The 17080-nt window shown below is 52.9% G+C and overlaps 1 protein-coding gene and 1 long non-coding RNA gene across 4 annotated transcripts in view; one reads left to right on the forward strand and one right to left on the reverse strand.

The window, feature by feature from the left end:
• Positions 1-17045, forward strand: part of LOC106724897 — a 21692-nt gene extending 4647 nt beyond the window's left edge. Inside the window, exons 2-3 of the long non-coding RNA XR_001360732.1 lie at positions 4832-4839; positions 17035-17045. This is a non-coding gene — a long non-coding RNA (uncharacterized LOC106724897). The remainder of the gene's footprint in view (positions 1-4831; positions 4840-17034) is intronic.
• Positions 1-17080, reverse strand: part of LOC102249274 (complement C3) — a 28957-nt gene that overhangs the window by 6537 nt on the left and 5340 nt on the right. For all 3 annotated transcript variants that reach the window (XR_001360731.1, XM_005859189.2, XM_005859190.2), the window contains 19 exons: positions 16407-16568; positions 16014-16143; positions 14825-14902; positions 13436-13633; positions 13137-13251; positions 12740-12828; positions 12507-12646; positions 11467-11673; positions 10522-10573; positions 10284-10370; positions 9920-10123; positions 8455-8530; positions 8035-8203; positions 5291-5386; positions 4972-5125; positions 3953-4125; positions 3641-3799; positions 2228-2287; positions 1113-1203 (listed from right to left, as the gene is read on the reverse strand). Coding sequence is in view for 2 of the 3 variants with exons in the window: in XM_005859189.2 (XP_005859251.1) it covers positions 1113-1203; positions 2228-2287; positions 3641-3799; positions 3953-4125; positions 4972-5125; positions 5291-5386; positions 8035-8203; positions 8455-8530; positions 9920-10123; positions 10284-10370; positions 10522-10573; positions 11467-11673; positions 12507-12646; positions 12740-12828; positions 13137-13251; positions 13436-13633; positions 14825-14902; positions 16014-16143; positions 16407-16568 (2440 nt within the window). In the remaining variant the exon portion in view is untranslated. The remainder of the gene's footprint in view (positions 1-1112; positions 1204-2227; positions 2288-3640; positions 3800-3952; positions 4126-4971; positions 5126-5290; positions 5387-8034; positions 8204-8454; positions 8531-9919; positions 10124-10283; positions 10371-10521; positions 10574-11466; positions 11674-12506; positions 12647-12739; positions 12829-13136; positions 13252-13435; positions 13634-14824; positions 14903-16013; positions 16144-16406; positions 16569-17080) is intronic.

Here is a 17080-nt window from a genome sequence, read left to right on the forward strand (position 1 = left end):
TGGCTGGTGGGCGTGGCTTGGGGCATAGCGAAGGTACGGTCAATTTGCATGTTTCTCTTTTATTAGATTAGATTTTTAAAAGAAATGCCTCCCCCGCCCCCCCAAAAAAGAAAAAAGACAAAAGAATGGGGCCCAAACCAAAGCCTTGGTCACTTTTAGTCCCTAAACGTCCTGGGCCTGGTGAGACTTGTTCTTCCTACTCCTACAAGTGAGCTCCCAATGGCAGTGTCCTCTCTCCTCGGTCCCCCAAACTGGAGACTCCAGCATTCCACCATTTCTGACCATATCCACAGACTCCCCCGGCCCATCCCCCATCATCTCTTGTTGGACCAGTGCAGTCCCCTCTTCCTAGTCTTCCAGCTCCCACCCTTGCCCTCTACAGTCTGTTCCCCCCACAGCCACCAGAGGGAGCCTACACAAACCCGTGCTAAGTCACATCCCTCCTCTGCTCAGAAGTCCCCATGGCTCCCATTGCACTCTGTCCAAACACTGACGTCCTCACTGTGGCCCACAAGTCATCTGCCTCGTCATCTCTCCAACTTTTTCTCCTAAAACTCCACCCATGGCTTCTCTGCAGCCACACTGACCTCCTCGCTGTTCCTCAAACCAGGTGAATTCCTTCTTGCCTCAGGGGCCTTTGCAGCTGCTGTTCTGCCTGCAGCAATGTTTCACCTCACATCCTTCCTGGCTCCCTCTCAAGCTTCTTTCCTGTCTCAGCCCAAGCGCCACTTCCTCAGAGGGTTTCTCCTGGATCTCCTCCAAGTCTGTGTCATTTTTTCCTGCTTTATTTTGTATGGTTATTGTCAACTGCTATTATGTTATATGGTTATTTTTTATAATGCAGATTCATTTATGTTATCAATAAATAACAGTAAGAGAATAATATGTTTTTATTGTTGCATCATTGCTTGTCTCTCTCTACTACAAGAGAAGAGGGGATATTTTTCTTGTGTATGCCTATGTTCCCAGGGCCAGGAAACAGGGCGTGGCTCATAGTAAATGCTCAATAAATACTTGTTGCATGGCTAATAAAGCAATAAGTGTGTTTATTGAACCATCGCTAAAATAAAAAGTAGAAAAGAAGGCTCGGGCATCCTCGGGTCCAGGCTTACCTTCCAGGGCTCTATGAAGAGTAGCATTCAGGTGGTATAGGTTGCAAGTGTCCTCCCAGGACTCTGGGGACCTGTGGTACATGGTCAAGACCTGCCAGTGCGGGGGAGGTGTCAGAACCCATCCACACACATTCCCTTTCCTCCTCTGGCCAGCCCTTGCCTGCCCAGGGGTCTGCCCCTGTGGAGAATTCACAGCCACGTCCGCCCTCCTCAATCCCCGAGTGCAGTGGTCAGAACGCCTTATGGAGTCTAGACCAGCTCGATGTAATAGAATCTTCTGATCTTCTGCAAGACGACCACGGTCTCTATCTGTCCTGTCCATATGGTGGCCACTAGCCACGTGTGGATACTGAGCACGTGAAATGTGGCTAGTGTGACTGAGGAACTGAATTTTAAATTGTATTTAATTTTAATGAATTTAAATTGAACTGAAGCTCAAGGAGAAATGGGACACGCCCAAAGTCACACAATGGCGAGGATTCCATCATGACTCCATTGGCAGAAACAGGCTTCCTTAAGTTTGGTGCACAAAGGGCTGTTCTCTTGGGCCCAGGGCACGGGACCAGAAGATGTCATGAAGCCGCTGACTCAGATACTGGGGAAGGGTGGAGTTAGCCTCTGGGGATTGGGAATCACCTTGGGCGGAGAATCTTCCCTCCATGGGGCAAGGAAGGAGATACCCCTCCAGGGACTCAGCATGGGAGGGGCAGAGGGGCCCAATGACCTCCGACCTCTACCTTCTTTGATTCTTGACTCAGCAAGTGAAAAACCTCTCTGATCCTCTATTTACCCACCCGTTGCTTGGAGTCCATCCTTAGCTTGGCTCATAACAAATAATAATGCCCTGAACAGTAGTAAATTTTTTTGCTGATTTTGATCTTGTCTTGGGGTCTAGACCTGCCCCTATTCCCACCAACTAGGGGGAACCTGGGCTCCTGCTAAGAATCTCGAGGATGAAACCCCGACCTACCGATATGGTGCGTGCCCTGAACAGTAGCTAATTTTTTTTTTGCTGATTTTGATCTTGTCTTGGGGTCTAGATCTGCCCCTATTCCCACCAACTAGGGGGACCCTGGGCTCCCGCTAAAAATCTCGAGGATGAAACCCCGACCTACCGATATGGTGCCTCTCCCGCTGCCACTGGCTGTGATCTCTAGGTCGTCTTCGGAAGAAAACTGGAGGAAAGGGGGAGGAAGATTTGTGGGCAGAGGAAGCAGCAAAACATGGCTCCAGTGTAGGAGGGTGGGTGGGGAGGAGAGATGGTTTTACTTTGCCTTCTTGATAGAGCACTTGTGGTGTCTACTCTGTCACAGAGCACCTGCAACTGCCAGCTCAGGCTGTGTCCACTCTGTCCACTTTGCAATGTCTCCAAAGTTCTCTGTGTGTGAAGCCCCCAAAAGACCCTTCTACCTGGCATCTCTGCATCTATTCTTGTTTCCTTCAGGAGGCAGAGCAAACTTTTACACATTCACACCCAATTCCGTCTCCCCTCATTGCTGTTCTTGGAAAACTCCTACCACATGGCCTTTGCACCTCCTGTCTCCTCTGCCTCGATAGCCGCAAGGCTCACTCCTGTATTTCCTTAAGGTCTTTGCTCAAATGTCATCTTCTTGGTGAGACCTTCCCTACCCATCCTACCTAAAATTTCAACTCCTTGATGTTTTCATCCCCCTTCCTGCTTAATTTTCCCTTATAAACCTTGCCACCACTCAACACACTACATTCTACTTATTTACATCTCTTAAATTTTTTTTGCTAATCCTCCCCGAGGATATTTTTTCCATTGATTTTTAGAGAGAGTGGGAGGGAGGGAAGGGGAAGGGAGAGAGAGAGAGAGAGAGAGAGAGAAACATCGATGTGAGAGAGACACACTGCTTTGTTGCTGCCTGAACACTCCCTGACTGGGCCAGGGATTGAACCTGCAACCCAGGTATGTGCCTTTGACTTGGAATCGAACCCATGACCCTTTGGTATGTAGGTGGACGCTCTAACCACTGAGAAACACCACCAGGGCTATTCACATTTCTTTATTGCCTGCCTTGTTCACCAAAATATAAAATTCTATTTTTTCTCTTGTTCATGGCCATATTCCTAGTACCTAGAACAATGATGGGCACACAGTAGTCCTCAATAAAGATGTACCAAATGATTGAAGGTAAATATCACCTCCTCCATGGAGTAAGGTCATGGAGATCACCTTACTCCCCACACCAAGTTATTTTCTCCTTTACACATTTATTTCTTTCCCTTGTTTCAGGAAAGCTCAAAATAGAATATATTTACTGTCTTTCTTTCTACACTGTAAGTTCCATGAGAGCAGGGGCCACACATCTTTTCTAATATATCCCCCATGCTTGGCACACAGTAGGTGCTCAGAAAATGTTTGTAGAATAAATGAACCAATGCATTGACAGTATAACCAGGGTGTGAGAGAATATTGGGGGATGAGGTTGGCAGGGACATGACTCTTGGCCTCATACCCAATGTCACCTCTGCATGGACTTCTTGTCTGCCACCGAGCGCCTTACCTTCGCCGACCGCCGCTGGTAAGCATTGTTCTGATCGATGAGCCACTCCACGTTCAGGGATCTCTTGGGGGCTCTGATCTGGACGTGGAGATCCTGGACACCCTCGAAGGGGACAGCTTGGCTGTAGCGGGTGAGGGCCTCGATGGCCACCACCGTGGTCTGGATGTTGGGATGGGGGCCTCAGATCAGCACCACAGACAGCGCCCCGGGAGACGCGTCAGCACCACGGACAGCTTCCGATGGGCCGTGCTTGGCGGCATTCTCCCCCCACCCCTTCCGGCCCAGCACCCACCCTTCTCAGGCCCGGGTCACCTGCGTGGATTTGAAGCCGCCTCCCAGCTCCCGCTTCTCCAGCAGCCACTTGGCGATGGCATGCGTCTCATTGTGCAGACCCAGCTCCAGCTTCTGCATCAGCGCATAGGCGGTGGCCTCGATGGTGTACAGGGAGTTCCAGTCCTTGTCTTTTACCGGCCAGTAGTTTTTGTCTAGAAGATGCATGCCCACCTTGTCACCCAGACCTGGGCCCACTTACCTAAACCTGTCCTCTCCTGTGTTATCTGGCCCAGTTGTTCTCATCTGCTACTTTGCTGACCACTTACTTTAAGTGAAACTCGTTGAGGAGGCACACGGACAGGACATCGGACTTTCAGAATCACTCTAAGGGACAGACTCTAACTCTTTAGAGGCGGGGAAACTGAATTACAAAGAAGCCTCTCCAGGTCCCTGCAGCCCCACTGAGAGGGAGTTCTCCTAACGCCACTCCTCTTGCCTTGGGGGATGGAGAGGACGGAATAAGGATGAGATAGGGCAGGCCATCGGAGGCAGACCCCTTCCAATGCCCCACATTTAATGACCTTCCTATCCTTGACCTTGCCAAGCTCTTTCCCACTTGGGGGCACTTGCACCTGCCCTTGGCTTTCTTTTGGAATGCCCTTGGTCTTTCACAGAGGTGGGCCTTCTCATCCTTCGTTTAATCTGAGAGGGTCCCCTTTTCACAGAGGCCACCCTAGCCCCCCAATCCATGCTTCTCTCCCCTTGTCATCTCTCCCACCCACTTCATATGTCCCATCTCAGCACTTATCTCAATTTGTAATTTCCCATTCATTTGTTTGTCTTCTGCCTGACTCCCCAGGGATGGTGGGGACTTCGAGGGCAGTGACCATAGAAGTCTTGTCCACCCTGGTTTCTCAGGGCCTGAGGTCAGGGGTTGGCACACCATACGTGTTCAATAGATACTATATGATGAGTCATACATGGCTGGGCACAATCTCCCTCCCCCACCCCCATGGCTGGTTAACACAGTTGCAGAAGAAGTGACCCCACACACTCACTGCGGCTGCCAAAGCTGTCCAGGCGGTCGTTGGCTCGGGGGCTGTTGGTGAGGGCCAGAGCATAGGAGGCTATGGCTACGGAAAAGGTTTTCTGAATGTCAGGGAGGCGTCGCTCCAGGAAGGCCCTGGCTTTCTCCATGCTGGCAACCAAATCCTAGAGAGTCAGAGAGAGGAGGCTGGAGGGAGGTGGTCAGAGGAAAGGGGTCTGGGAGTGAGAAGAGAGGGATGCACTGAGAGGAACATGAGGGTGGGGGGATCCTTGGGTGCAGGGGATAGGGCACCCTGCACATCCCACCCCGCCCCCCTCTCTGGGTCCTACCGGTATCTCCGAGCTGCACAACTCCTTCCCCTCATCCAGGGCGATCAGAACAAGGGCTGTGAGGCATACGTCTGCCTCAGAGCCTCGGTAGCCACCCTGTGGATGCAGAACACACCCATGGCCCCTTTAACATCTTGGAGACACCTTCCCCCACCTCTCCTGCCTGACCTTACAAAGCTCCCAGGTGCTCAACCCTGGGCTGAATGATGCTGAAAGCAGGAGAGAGAGAGAGAGAGAGAGAGAGAGAGAGAGAGAGAGAGAGACACTTGAGATTTGCTTGTGTGGCATCTGCCTTACTATCAAGAGCTAGCAGCCATAGAGAGTGCTGTGCCAAGCTCGCTACACTACCTCGGAGCATTCTTGCAGCAGCTCCATTTACTGATAAGGAAACGAAGGGTCAGTTTAGAAAGCAGGATGTTCGGCTTGTGAGTGGGAGCCTCCGTGTCATGTGCTATGAGAGTGGTGAGTGAGCGAGGGGCACAGAGTACACAGCGGATTTAAAAGTGGGTGATATTGAGCCCTGGGTGGTTTTCCTCAGTGGTTAGAGCATCATGAACTGAAGGGTTGCAGGTTTGATACCTGGTCAAGGTTTGAACCCTAGTCCTGGTCAGGGTGGGTGTGGGAGGCACCAGCTGGCGTGTCTCTTGCACATCAATGTCTCTCTCTCTCTCTCTCTCTCTCTCTCTCTCTCTCTCATCTATTTGGGTGAAAGGCAGGTCAGGCCCCTGGATTTCCTTGCACAGATGCCAACAAGAACAAAGGCATCACCTGGGGAGAGGCCACACCGATGGAGTGATCGGAGAATCCCAAGAAGTACATCCCTGAAGCAAACATGATCTTCGCTGTCACGAAGGAGAGTGCAGAAGGGCAGACTTGATAGTGTATCTCAAAAAAGCTACTAGCGAGTCATGGTTGGCCACTGCCTTGTTTATCACAGATGTCTCGTGACTTCTTCACGTACCGGATTTAAACTGGTCTCAGACACCAGATCAGCTCATGCATGGCTGACAGAGCATTTCCTTTGGGGCAGTCCTGATTTCAATGAGATTGGCTTGTGGTTGAATGAATATGATCAGCCTGGCCAGTGTGGCTCAGTAGTTGAGCGTCAACCCATGAACCAGGAGGTCATGGCTTGATTCCCACAGCCAGGGCACATGCCCAGGTTGTGGGCTCGATCCCCAGTCGGGGGCATGCAGGAGGCCGCTGATCAATGATTGTCATCATTGATGTTTTTATCTCTTTCTCCCTCACCCTTCCTCTCTGAAATCAATAAAAACATTACAAAATTTAAATGAACATCGTCAGCTCTTTGTTGTTGTTGTTAATCCTCACCTGAGGATATTTTTTTCCATTGATTTTTAGAGAGTGCAAGGGAGGGGGAGAGACAGAGAGAGAGAGAGAGAGAAAAAAAACAACAACAACATTGATGTGAGAGAGACATTAATTAGTTGCCTCCCACATGAGCCCCAACCAGGGAATGAGTCCACAGGCCGACACTCTGTCCACTGACCCAAACTGGCTAGGGCAGCTTTTTGAACTTTGATGGTAATTTCAGTTCAGCAAGTGCTATCACTGTCCTCCCCTTCTGAAAACATGACTGGACTTGATTCATAGAGGGCCATCTCTAAACCTGCCGGAGGTTGGTTTTATATTTTAATTTACATAATTGGTTATATTAATACTCGAGGCCCGGTGTGTGAAATTCATGCACGGGTAGGGTCCCTAGGCCTGGCAGGCGATCAGGGCCGATCGGGGCCTTTCAGCTGCTGGCCAGGGCCTTCCTTTGTTCGGTGCCCAGTGCCGGTCTGAATGCTCAGCACTGTCAGCAGGTGCAAGCGGCTGCTGGCCCCAATCACCCCCGAGGGCCTCTCCACCTCCCCCTACTCCTGAGGGAGGATCAGGCTAGCCCCAATCGCTCCGTGCTGTCAGCATGTGGGAGCAGCAGCAGCAGGAGCAGGGCTGCTGGCAGACAGGGGACTGGAGGCTGCAGCGGAAGGGCCCGGCTGGGGGTGCAGAGGATGGGCTGAGACCCGCCCCTGTGCCCACCTCAGCCTCTCGGCCCACAGTTCCTTTCAAGGTGCATGAATTCATGCACTGGGCCCCTAGTGAATGAATAATGTGTGTAGATGCAATGATAGAGACAGGCACAGGGCTGGCATTCAGGGGAGACTTCCTGGAGGAGGCGATGTCTGAACTAAATCTAATAAGAAAACAGGATTTGGCTGGGTGAAAAGAAAAGAGGGCAGCATAGGCAGAGACATGGAGGTGAATTGGAGGGACCCATGAGCCTGGGGTGTGGGGGAGAGGCTGGCGAAGAGATACAGAAGAGCTGTAGTAGAGATACTGTTGTAGGCAACTTGAGCCACAGAAGGTGTTTGAGCAGGGGAGACCCCCAGTCTGTGTGAAAGCTGTTTCTGGAGGCTCCTGTGGAGGAAACCTGGTAGGGACGGCTTGTTGGCTGGGGCCAGGGAGGACTCAGGCCCAGTGGGAGGAGGGCCAGGATGGACGACTGCTGGAAGTGAGGATGAGGGAGAGATGGGGTCCCAGATGGACCCTGGCTTTCCTCACATTGTAAACGAGCTCAGGGTGGTCCAGAGCAAGGGGAGGAAATGCTGGGCGCTGGGCCTTGGCTGCTTGCCTTTCTCATTCCACCTGAGCACAGGGCAGGGCCTGAAAGTCTCCCATCACCGGGCAGAGCCTTGGGTTTGTTTGACCAACTCAGACAGGGGTGGGGGCGTGGGCACCTGCATGGACGCCATGATTATGGGGCCCTCCTCCAAGAACCGCCCGTCCTCGCCCTGCCTCTGGGTGATGATCCACTTGGCAATGTCACAGAGAGAGCGCAGGTCAATCATATGCAAGGTCATGGTGGAGTAGGCCAGGGCGTAAACTCGGAACACGTAGCTTGTGAGCCTGTGGGAGGGCGAGGGGGGAAGCGATCACTGGGAAGGGCAGCCAAGGGGTTCTAGACAGGGGCATCCACACTGTGCAGGATCCACACCATGGACCTCACCGCTTCACGCTGAGCCTCGTCGTGTGCAAGGCCGCTGGCCCGCAGGCTGCCTGCCCAGGGCCCACAGCATGGATGCTCCCGGGGACATCAAGCCCCAGGCTGGCCCCTTGAGCTCCCCCCTCACCCCACCCCACCTCAACGTTGTCCTTACCAGGTGCTTCCCGGCTTTCCCTTGTGGATGTGGTAGGTGCCGTCTGCGCTCCGGTGGGTCAGCATCCGGGTATATCCTGGGGAAACAGGTGGAGGAGGTCTTGGCAGGAGAGCCAGAGAGTTGATGTTGGGGGGTGGCCGGGATCATCTGGAGGAGCAGGGTGTGGGTGTGACTTGGGGATGCATCCCAGGTACAACCTGGAGGAGGGGCTTATACACGTATGAAGCGGGAGCTGCAGAGTCCGGACGGAAATGCAGGTCGCAGCCAGGCGTGACCCCTGGAGCAATGTGCACGTGTCCAGGAGAAACCTGGGAGACCACCCATCTGGGAGGGGTGAGGCTGGCAGCTGCCGCTCAGGGGGATCATGGAAGGTGAAACCCAGGGAAGGTGGTACCCTGCGGGGCCACTACCTGGGCATTTTCTTTTCTTAAAAAATATATTTGTATTGATTTCAGAGATGAAGGGAGAGGGAGAGAGAGAGAGAGAAAGAAACATCAGTGATGAGAGAGAATCCTTGATCGGCTGCCTCCTGCACACCCCCTACTGGGGACTGAGCCTGAAACCCTGGCATGTGCCCTGACCGGGAATTGAACCGTGACCTCCTGGTTCATAGGTTGATGCTCAACCACTGAGCCACACCAGCCGGGCATTTTCTCGGGGTTCTTCTTTGGCTGCAAACTAGAGGTTTCAGTGAGTCTGTGTAGACTCAAGGAGGCCGCTCTTGGGTGTAGGCTTGTGGGGACACCTCTCAGGTACATTCTGAACCCGGCTGTTTGCATTACATCTGAAGGTTACCTGAGGGTTTGCTGCTTGAGTGTAACATGGGGTGACAGTGCCTGGGTGTCCCCTGGGGGTTGCTGGTGAGAGAGCCTGAATGGAGAGTTGGGGTCTGGGAGTGACTGGGAAGAGGGGGTCGATGTCCAAATTACCTGGAGGGCTCCGGGTGGACTTAGAGGCATTCATCTCTGGTTGTTACCTGGAGGTTTGGGGGTCACCTCGGGAAATGTCAGCATTCAGGTGTAACTGGGATTGTTCTGGAATTTTCTGCTTCAGGGTTCCCTGGGGTTGACCCAGGGCTTGGCACTGACTGGGTGTAACCTGGGACAGTGTCTGAATAGCACAACCTTGGGGAGCTGCCGCTTTGGGGATGAACTAGGGGTCTGTTGTTAGATTGTAACCTGAGAAGGGGGTCCAGGTGAAGGAATAACCTGGAGGTCACTGTTGGAGGTTACCTGGGACTTCAGAGTTCAAGGGCAATCTAGGGGTCACCTTGAGATGACTCTTTAGGGTCACTGTTTAGGGGTCACCCGGGGGTTGGTATCAGGTTGTCATCTGGGAGAGGAGTCAGAGTTTGGGTGCTATTGTCTGGGAGGGTCCCATGGGACCTCCCTCAAACCTGGGGGTACCCTAGTCACCCTCCCAAAGAGCCCCAGAAACCCTCATCAAGGTCACAGGAGGGCCTCACCGCTGACAATGTTCTTCATCACTTGGTCCCTGTGCTCCACCCCGACCTTGCCCCACTGGCCCGTGGCGTCCAGATAGCGGGTCAGGATGATCACCGGCGTCAGGCTGCTCAGCGTCTGCTCGGGGCAGCCGGTCGGGACCCTCAGCAGCTCATGCGTTTCTCTGGAGGTCAGGCTGCCCAGGATGGTCTCGCCGAGGATGTCTCCTGCCAGGTGGGCAGGGTCGTCTTGGGAATGGCCTAAGCTTTCTGATCACTCCACATGGGCACTCCCAGCCCCTCCTGCTGCGGTGCCCAGGCGGCCCTGGAGGAGCCAGCTCCCCCCTCCCCCCGCCCCCGCCCCAGGAGCCAGCTGTGCCCTAAGCACCTTGGACGCTGACAAACACTTCTGCCTCTGTGTTGGGCATCTTGTTCCAAAGGTCTCTTCTTGGCACCAGCTCCACCTGGGGCCGACCTGAGCGGACATAACCTTCTGTGACAAGCAGGTTCTGGGGCCAGGGAGGTCAGAAGGCACGGAGCCCCCCTGGCCTGAGCACCTCATTGAACCCCTCCCTCTACCCTGGCATGTCCCCAGGATCCCACATGCCCTTTGCAGCTCCACAAACCTTGGGGGTTCAGGACGAAGCTATGAGATATTTTTTCTATCTTGCCCCCTGCCTGTGGGGAGGCAAGGAGGAAGCAAGTTAAAAGCCATAGCAAAAGTAACAGTCGCAATGACAGTGTGAGGAAGCTTTGCTCAGCTGGTGAGAACACAGACTCTGGAGCACTAATATCTGGGTTCAAATCCTAGCTCTTCTACTTCTTAGCTGTGTGACCTCGGGCAAATTACTTAACCTCTCTGTGCTTCAGTTTTCTCATGCATAAAAGGGAGATGATAATAGTCCCTACCTCCTAGGGTTGTTCTGAGGGTCCAATGAGTTAATATTCTTTTTATTTTATTTTTATTTTTTATTGATTTTTAAAAAGAGTGGAAGGGAGAGGGAGAGAGAGAAACATCAATGAGAATCATTGATTGGCTGCCTCTCGCTTGCCCCCCACTGGGGATCAAGCCTGCAACCCGGGCATGTGCCCTGACCAGGAATCAAACCATGACCTCCTGGTTCATAGGTCGACGCTCAACCACTGAGCCACGCCGACCGGGCAATGAGTTAATATTCTTAAAGCGCTATATTGTAAGGCCTCATCATGTGTTTGTTAAGAAAATAAAGTATTATTGATGGGTCATGCACAGGTCGTATGTAACTTTCACAGCCTCTAGTTGTGCATGGCTGTGATGATCACCCCCATTCTGTCAATGAGAAAATGGGGGCTCAGAGAAGTTAAGTGCGTTGCCTGAGTGAGGTCACACAGAAGAGTCAAGATTTGAACCCAGGTCTGACTCCAGAGTTGTGAAGTGGGGGCTGTGTGATTGAACTTTCACATCGATTCTCTCAGCTCGCTCCCATCCGGGAGGCCTGTTTGTTGGTCCTGGGCCCACCTGTCCCTCCCATGACCACACAGGGGAGGCGCCACTGTCTGCACGGGCAGCATGGCCTGGGCGGACCCATTACCTGCACCAGGAGCGTCTTCTTCACATGGTCCTGGATCCCGGAGCCTATGACCTTGACCTCCACGTCCACTTTGCCCATCTCAAGTGGGAGAAGCACAAAAGGTACCACCTTGGTGGAGGTGGGGGGCAGGACCACCACCTGGCGGGATGGGGCTCCTGGCCTTGATGCGCTGCACAGCAGCTCCTTGTGGGGGAACTCCACGCGGACCTGGGGCAGGTGGGCAGTGGCGGGTCCTGATGCATGGGTGGCCCAGGACCCTGGAGTCACACTCCCCGCCTGCCCCCGGCCCGAGAGTCCTGAGTAGGTAACAGCACGGCATAGGGGTTGATAGCAAAGACCCTGTCTGGGTTCAAACCCCTCCTGCCATGTCTGTGCTGGGTGATCTCAGAAAGCCCCTTGACCTCTCTGTGCCTCAGTTTCCTCATCTCTAAAGAACCATAATGGCACCCATCTGCTGGGGTTGTGGAGAGGTTTCAATTAGAAAATATCTTTGCCTGGCTGGTGTGGCTCAGTGGTTGAGCATCGAACTATGAACCAGGAGGTCACGGTTCGATTCCCGGTCAGGGCATATGCCTGGGTTGTGGGCTGGATCCCCAGTGGCAGCCGATCAATGATTCTCTCTCATCATTGATGTTTCTCTCTCGCGCCCTTCCTCTCTGAAATCAACAAAAATATGTTTCAAAAAAGAAAGGAGCCCTAACCGGTTTGGCTCAATGGATAGAGCATCAGCCTGCGGACTCAAGGGTCCCAGGTTCTATTCCAGTCAAGGGCATGTACCTTGGTTGCGGGGGGGTGTGCAGGATGCAGATGATCAATGTTTCTCTCTCATCGATGTTTCTAACTCTCTATCCCTCTCCCTTCCTCTCTGTAAAAAATCAATAAAATATATTTAAAAAAAAAAAAGAAAGGAAATATCTTAGAAGTCTTCCAAAAAGGCCACCACTTCGCTGGCCCTTTCGGATAATGACACACTCCCTCCCCTTTTATAAGACACAGGGGCCGGTGTTTTGGCAGGAAGGGGGGGCGGGCGGAGGCCTCACCTTGACCTGGCGGCTCAGGAAGTTGTACAGCACGGCTTGGATCTGGACTTGCTCGTTCCGGACCATGGAGAAGGGCAGCTTCAGATCCACAAAGAACGGTTTCCTGACCGTCATCTCGAAAGGCTCCGAGACGCAGAGACCTAGGACCAGGAGATGGAGTTGAGCTCAAGCAGAAGCCGCGGCCCCGGGGCTGGACACCCAGCGGTCTCTCGGCATCGGGCCTGCGGGGTCACCTTGTCCGGGCTTGAGGCTGACGGCCACGAGCTGCCATGTGGTCATGGAATCGGGCAGGTTCACCTCGAAGGTGTGGGAGACGCTCCTCCTGTTAGAGGCAGGGCAGGGGCGTCGCTGAGCGGGTGCTGCCTGGACAGAGCCTCTGTCCGGGGGGGGGGACCATCACTATGGAGGGCTGAGTGGGTCACCCCAGGAGAGGCGTCATCACGAGAGGGTCCTCCTTTTGGGGGAACCACTGGGACCCGCGTTCCCACCCAGGGAGGGTGCTATCATGGGGCCATGCTGAGAACTCAATGGCACCCCTGGGGGCCTTGGCCACAATGGACGTCCACTCATGGATGGATGGGCCGCGGACCAGATGTTGCCCCGGGGCGGGGGGGGGGTGCGTGTTCCTACCGCAGTTCGCTTTTTGGCAGAGTAAACGTCCTCCAGAGCCAACTTTCAGGGAACAAAGTCCGCACAGGCTGGTCGTCCAGGAAGATGTCTTCGAAGTCCTCGTCGTCGTCGTCCGCTGCAGGGAGCAGACGTGGGCTGGGATCGCCGTGGCCTCTCTCCCTGGGTCAGTCGGCCCCGCAGCTCTGAGGCACGGGCCCCCCAGGCAAGGTTCCCGTGGCCCGAATCTCCCCTGGACCCCATGGCGCTCCAGGCCCTTTGGTGGAGGCCCCCTCCCTGTGCCTCCTGCCGTGCCCCCTCACTTGTCCCCAGAAGCAGCTCCTCCTGCAGGGCCTCCTGAGTCAGGGCCGCAGAGAGATGGCAGCAGCTCCGGAACGCGGCGACGCAGGCCGGCTCAGGGCGGACATGCCGGGTCCTCTCCTCGCACGACAGCCCCACGGGGTTCTCCCGGAGCCCAGCCTCACAGCACTTGCGCTCCAGCTCTGTGTTGAACTTGTTCACTGCGGGCCAGGTTAAGGGGGACGAGGAGGGGCTGAGCAGGGTCTGAGGACGCTGGGAGCCAGCCGCCTCAGGGCATGCATGCTTGGCCTTGCGTAGCCTGAGCAGATGCGGGTCCTGGCACTTTGTCTATATCCTCCCCCTGAAAGCTCACATTGAACCCATATGGGGAGTTCTGATCGGGAAGCTGAGTGACAGAGCGGTCAGTTTCCTGGCCTAGGGCCACACACCTCCCAGTGGCAGGGCTGGGACTAGACTCCAGGCTGCTGCGGCTTCCCTTCCCCTTCCCGCCTCCTCCTTGTCCTCCTTTTTGACAAGATTGGTAACGCCATGTTTATGTCTAAAAGATGCCACTTCGGCTCCCAATTTTCATGATGTATTTGTAAAAAGCATAAACCTCGCCGTAATTATAGCAATTTAAAAATCTCGTTGTCCACCTTACAAATAAAACAGCAGTTCATATTACAAACTCTCTCCAGAAGGTGAGCATGATTTTTGATATGGAAATTATATTAGGGTTTTACCTTGATTTTTATTACATTTTACTTATCTTCTTTGCATTTAGTTCCACCAACTCCTAGCATGGCTCAAAGAGACGGAAAAATCTAACGCTCATAGAACACATGCTTCTGACACCAACCAGAGGTGCCTCCCACCGTCCCTGAACGCCGGGCCCAGAGCCAAACGTTACCCATTGGCACTCAGCACCGATTTCTCCGCTTGTCTACATTCCCTCCTCCATCTGACATCTGAAAGCTAGGTTTCCCAGACTCTCTTGCTGCTGGAGTTCTGGATGGAATTAGATTCTGCCCCCGAGATGCTCTTGTGAAAGAGAAACAGAGAGCGTTTCCCCTGCAGCAGTGTAGCTAAGGAGCGGGCCTCAGTCTGTGTGGTTTTTTAATGGGAAAAATTCCATGTTCCACTATCTCGTGAGAAATATTGTCAGAAGTTTCCAGAGATTTCATGCATTGCAAGAACTGCAGGGGGGTGATCCTGAGTCCCAGTGAGCAGCCAGCCTTCAACTTTCCATTCCTATAGCCCAGTCAAGTAATGTTGAAAGCACCAAATTCCTAGGATTAAATCCCTCCCTGACTGCGTGAAGTACCTAGAATGGGTTCAGTTTGCTGTTTTAAGCCCTGATGAATCCAGTAGGTCAGGAAGCGAAGAGGGGGACATCCAGCTTTAGCTCTGACCTGCGTTCCTCTTGGTCTCCAGGCTCTTTAGGGAGCGGCGGCGGCGGCTGGGAGGGTGGCTCTGGGGGCAGTGCCAGTCTGGAGGCCAGAGGGAAGCATGAGGACAACTGTCAAGATCATTACCAACATCCTTGATGAACTATATTGTACGCCCCGTGGGTGATGCCCATCACCTCATTTTATTCCATGGGTACCTCATACTTAAGATTCACCACTGAAAAGCTATGCAGTCTTCAACAAGTCACAACCTCTCTGGGCATTATTATTTTTTTTAAATTGATTTCAGAGAGGGAGAGAGAGAGGGAGAGAGAGATAGAAACCATCAATGATAAGAGAGAATCATTGACAGGCCTCCTGCACTCCCCCTACAGGGGACCGAGCCTGCAATCTGGCATGTGCCCTGATGGGGGATCCAACTGTGACCGCCTGGTTCATAGGTCAAAGCTCAACCACTGGGCAACACCAGCCGGGCGCTGGGGGTTACTTTCGCCAGCTGTGTAAAGTGAGTACAATCATTGGAATCATAGAGTTCTATCAATGGCATCGTGCATATAGATTGCAGTAGACAGAAACTCATGATGTAACTATTTATAGCTGAAAGAACACACTGCTAGTTGTCCCCAGTATCCATCCTCCTCCTCTCATCTGTAGTAACTAAACCTCCATCTTTATATATATCACTCAGAATGAAGAGTACATTTCCCAGTACACGTCCCTTGGGCTTAGGTGGGGCCATGTGACTGAGTTCTGGCCAATGAATGTGAGAATAGTGTCCTCTTGTTCCCTCTTCCCTTCATCCTCTTGCCTGGAATGAGGTTCTGATGAGGTGCTATCTTGGAAAATGGCAGAACAATAAGCTAGAAGCAGCCTGAGTCCCAGAATGACCTCTGGATGGTGACTGAGTGAGAAATAAACTTCTATCTTATTTGAGCTGCTATTATTTTATCTCTGATTCATATGGACAAACCTATACCTTAACTAACACAGAGTGAGTTACTTGTATTATTATCCCCACTTTATGGACAGAGAAACCCAGACTCAGAGAAGAAATGTGACTGGCCCATGGTAAGTGCCAAGATCCTGAATTTTAGCCCGTCTGTTTGATGCCAAACCCCATGTTCTTAACCACTAGACAGCATTGCCTCCATCCCTGCCACCCTCCTGCCCACCTCCCACCCCCTGCCTGTACCTGAGCTTGCCAAGGTGTCCATCCCTGTGCTCATCTTCAGGTCCAACCCAGCATCCTTGAACACAGCAAGCCCGTCTTTCCCACTGCCGGCGGTGCAGCCAATGTCGTGTTCCTCCACCACATCCCAGACCTGGGGGGCCAGAGAGGAACTTGGACCTGGAGCCTGTGTGACCCTCCAGGGAAGGAGCAATAATGCACTGTCATTGCTGGCTCAAGTAATAATTCTCACACTATCTGCCAATGATTGAGTTCTTACCACCTGCCAATCTCTATGCTGTGCACTAGCTACTTGCGTCCTTGCAACCGTTGATGTTGCATTTTACAGCTGAAGAAGAGGAAACTCCAGCTAGAATGTCCAGGCAACCTTTTGACCCCAAATGCACACGTACTCACCTTCTTCTGTGTGAGCTTGTGTTTGCTGTTCAAGACGTAAACAGCCTTGTCCACGGCCACAAGCCCCACTGTGGCCTCTGCATCACCTGTCACCTTTATTTCCACCTTGCTGTTGGGTTCCAAAGAACTGAAGGAGTCTTCATGATTTAAGCCAACCTTCAGCTGAGCCAGGAAAAAGAGATATGTCATAAAAAAGGGCTTATAGACCGCCAAGGGGCTTCCCCAAGTCCACTTTTTTTTTAGTTTATTGATTTTTTGATTTTCAAAGAGAGAGGAAGAAGGGGAGAGGGGGGGAGAGAGAGAGAAACATTGATGAGAGAGCACAACATTGATCGGCTGCCTCCTGCATGCCCCCTACCGGGAATTGAGCCTGTAACCTGGGCTTGTGCCCTTGACGAGGAATTGAACCAACAACCTCCTGGTGCATGGGATAATGCCCAACCAACTGAGCCACACTGGCCAGGGGCCCAAGTTCACTTTCAGGTTCATGTTGCCTACAACTCTGATGGAGCATTAGGGAACTCCACCAGACCAATTCCAGCTCCACACATTTACTTGCATCAATCCCATCTCCCTAGGTTGAGCTTTTAAAGCCACATCTCTTCCTCTTACACTCACTTGCCCCTAGGCTGGGAGCCCTTGAACTTGGACAGACCCTCTCCCGAGCTTTATGA

The sequence above is a fragment of the Myotis brandtii genome, unplaced genomic scaffold (assembly GCF_000412655.1).
Source record: "Myotis brandtii unplaced genomic scaffold, ASM41265v1 scaffold1234, whole genome shotgun sequence".
Classification (NCBI taxonomy): domain Eukaryota; kingdom Metazoa; phylum Chordata; class Mammalia; order Chiroptera; family Vespertilionidae; genus Myotis; species Myotis brandtii.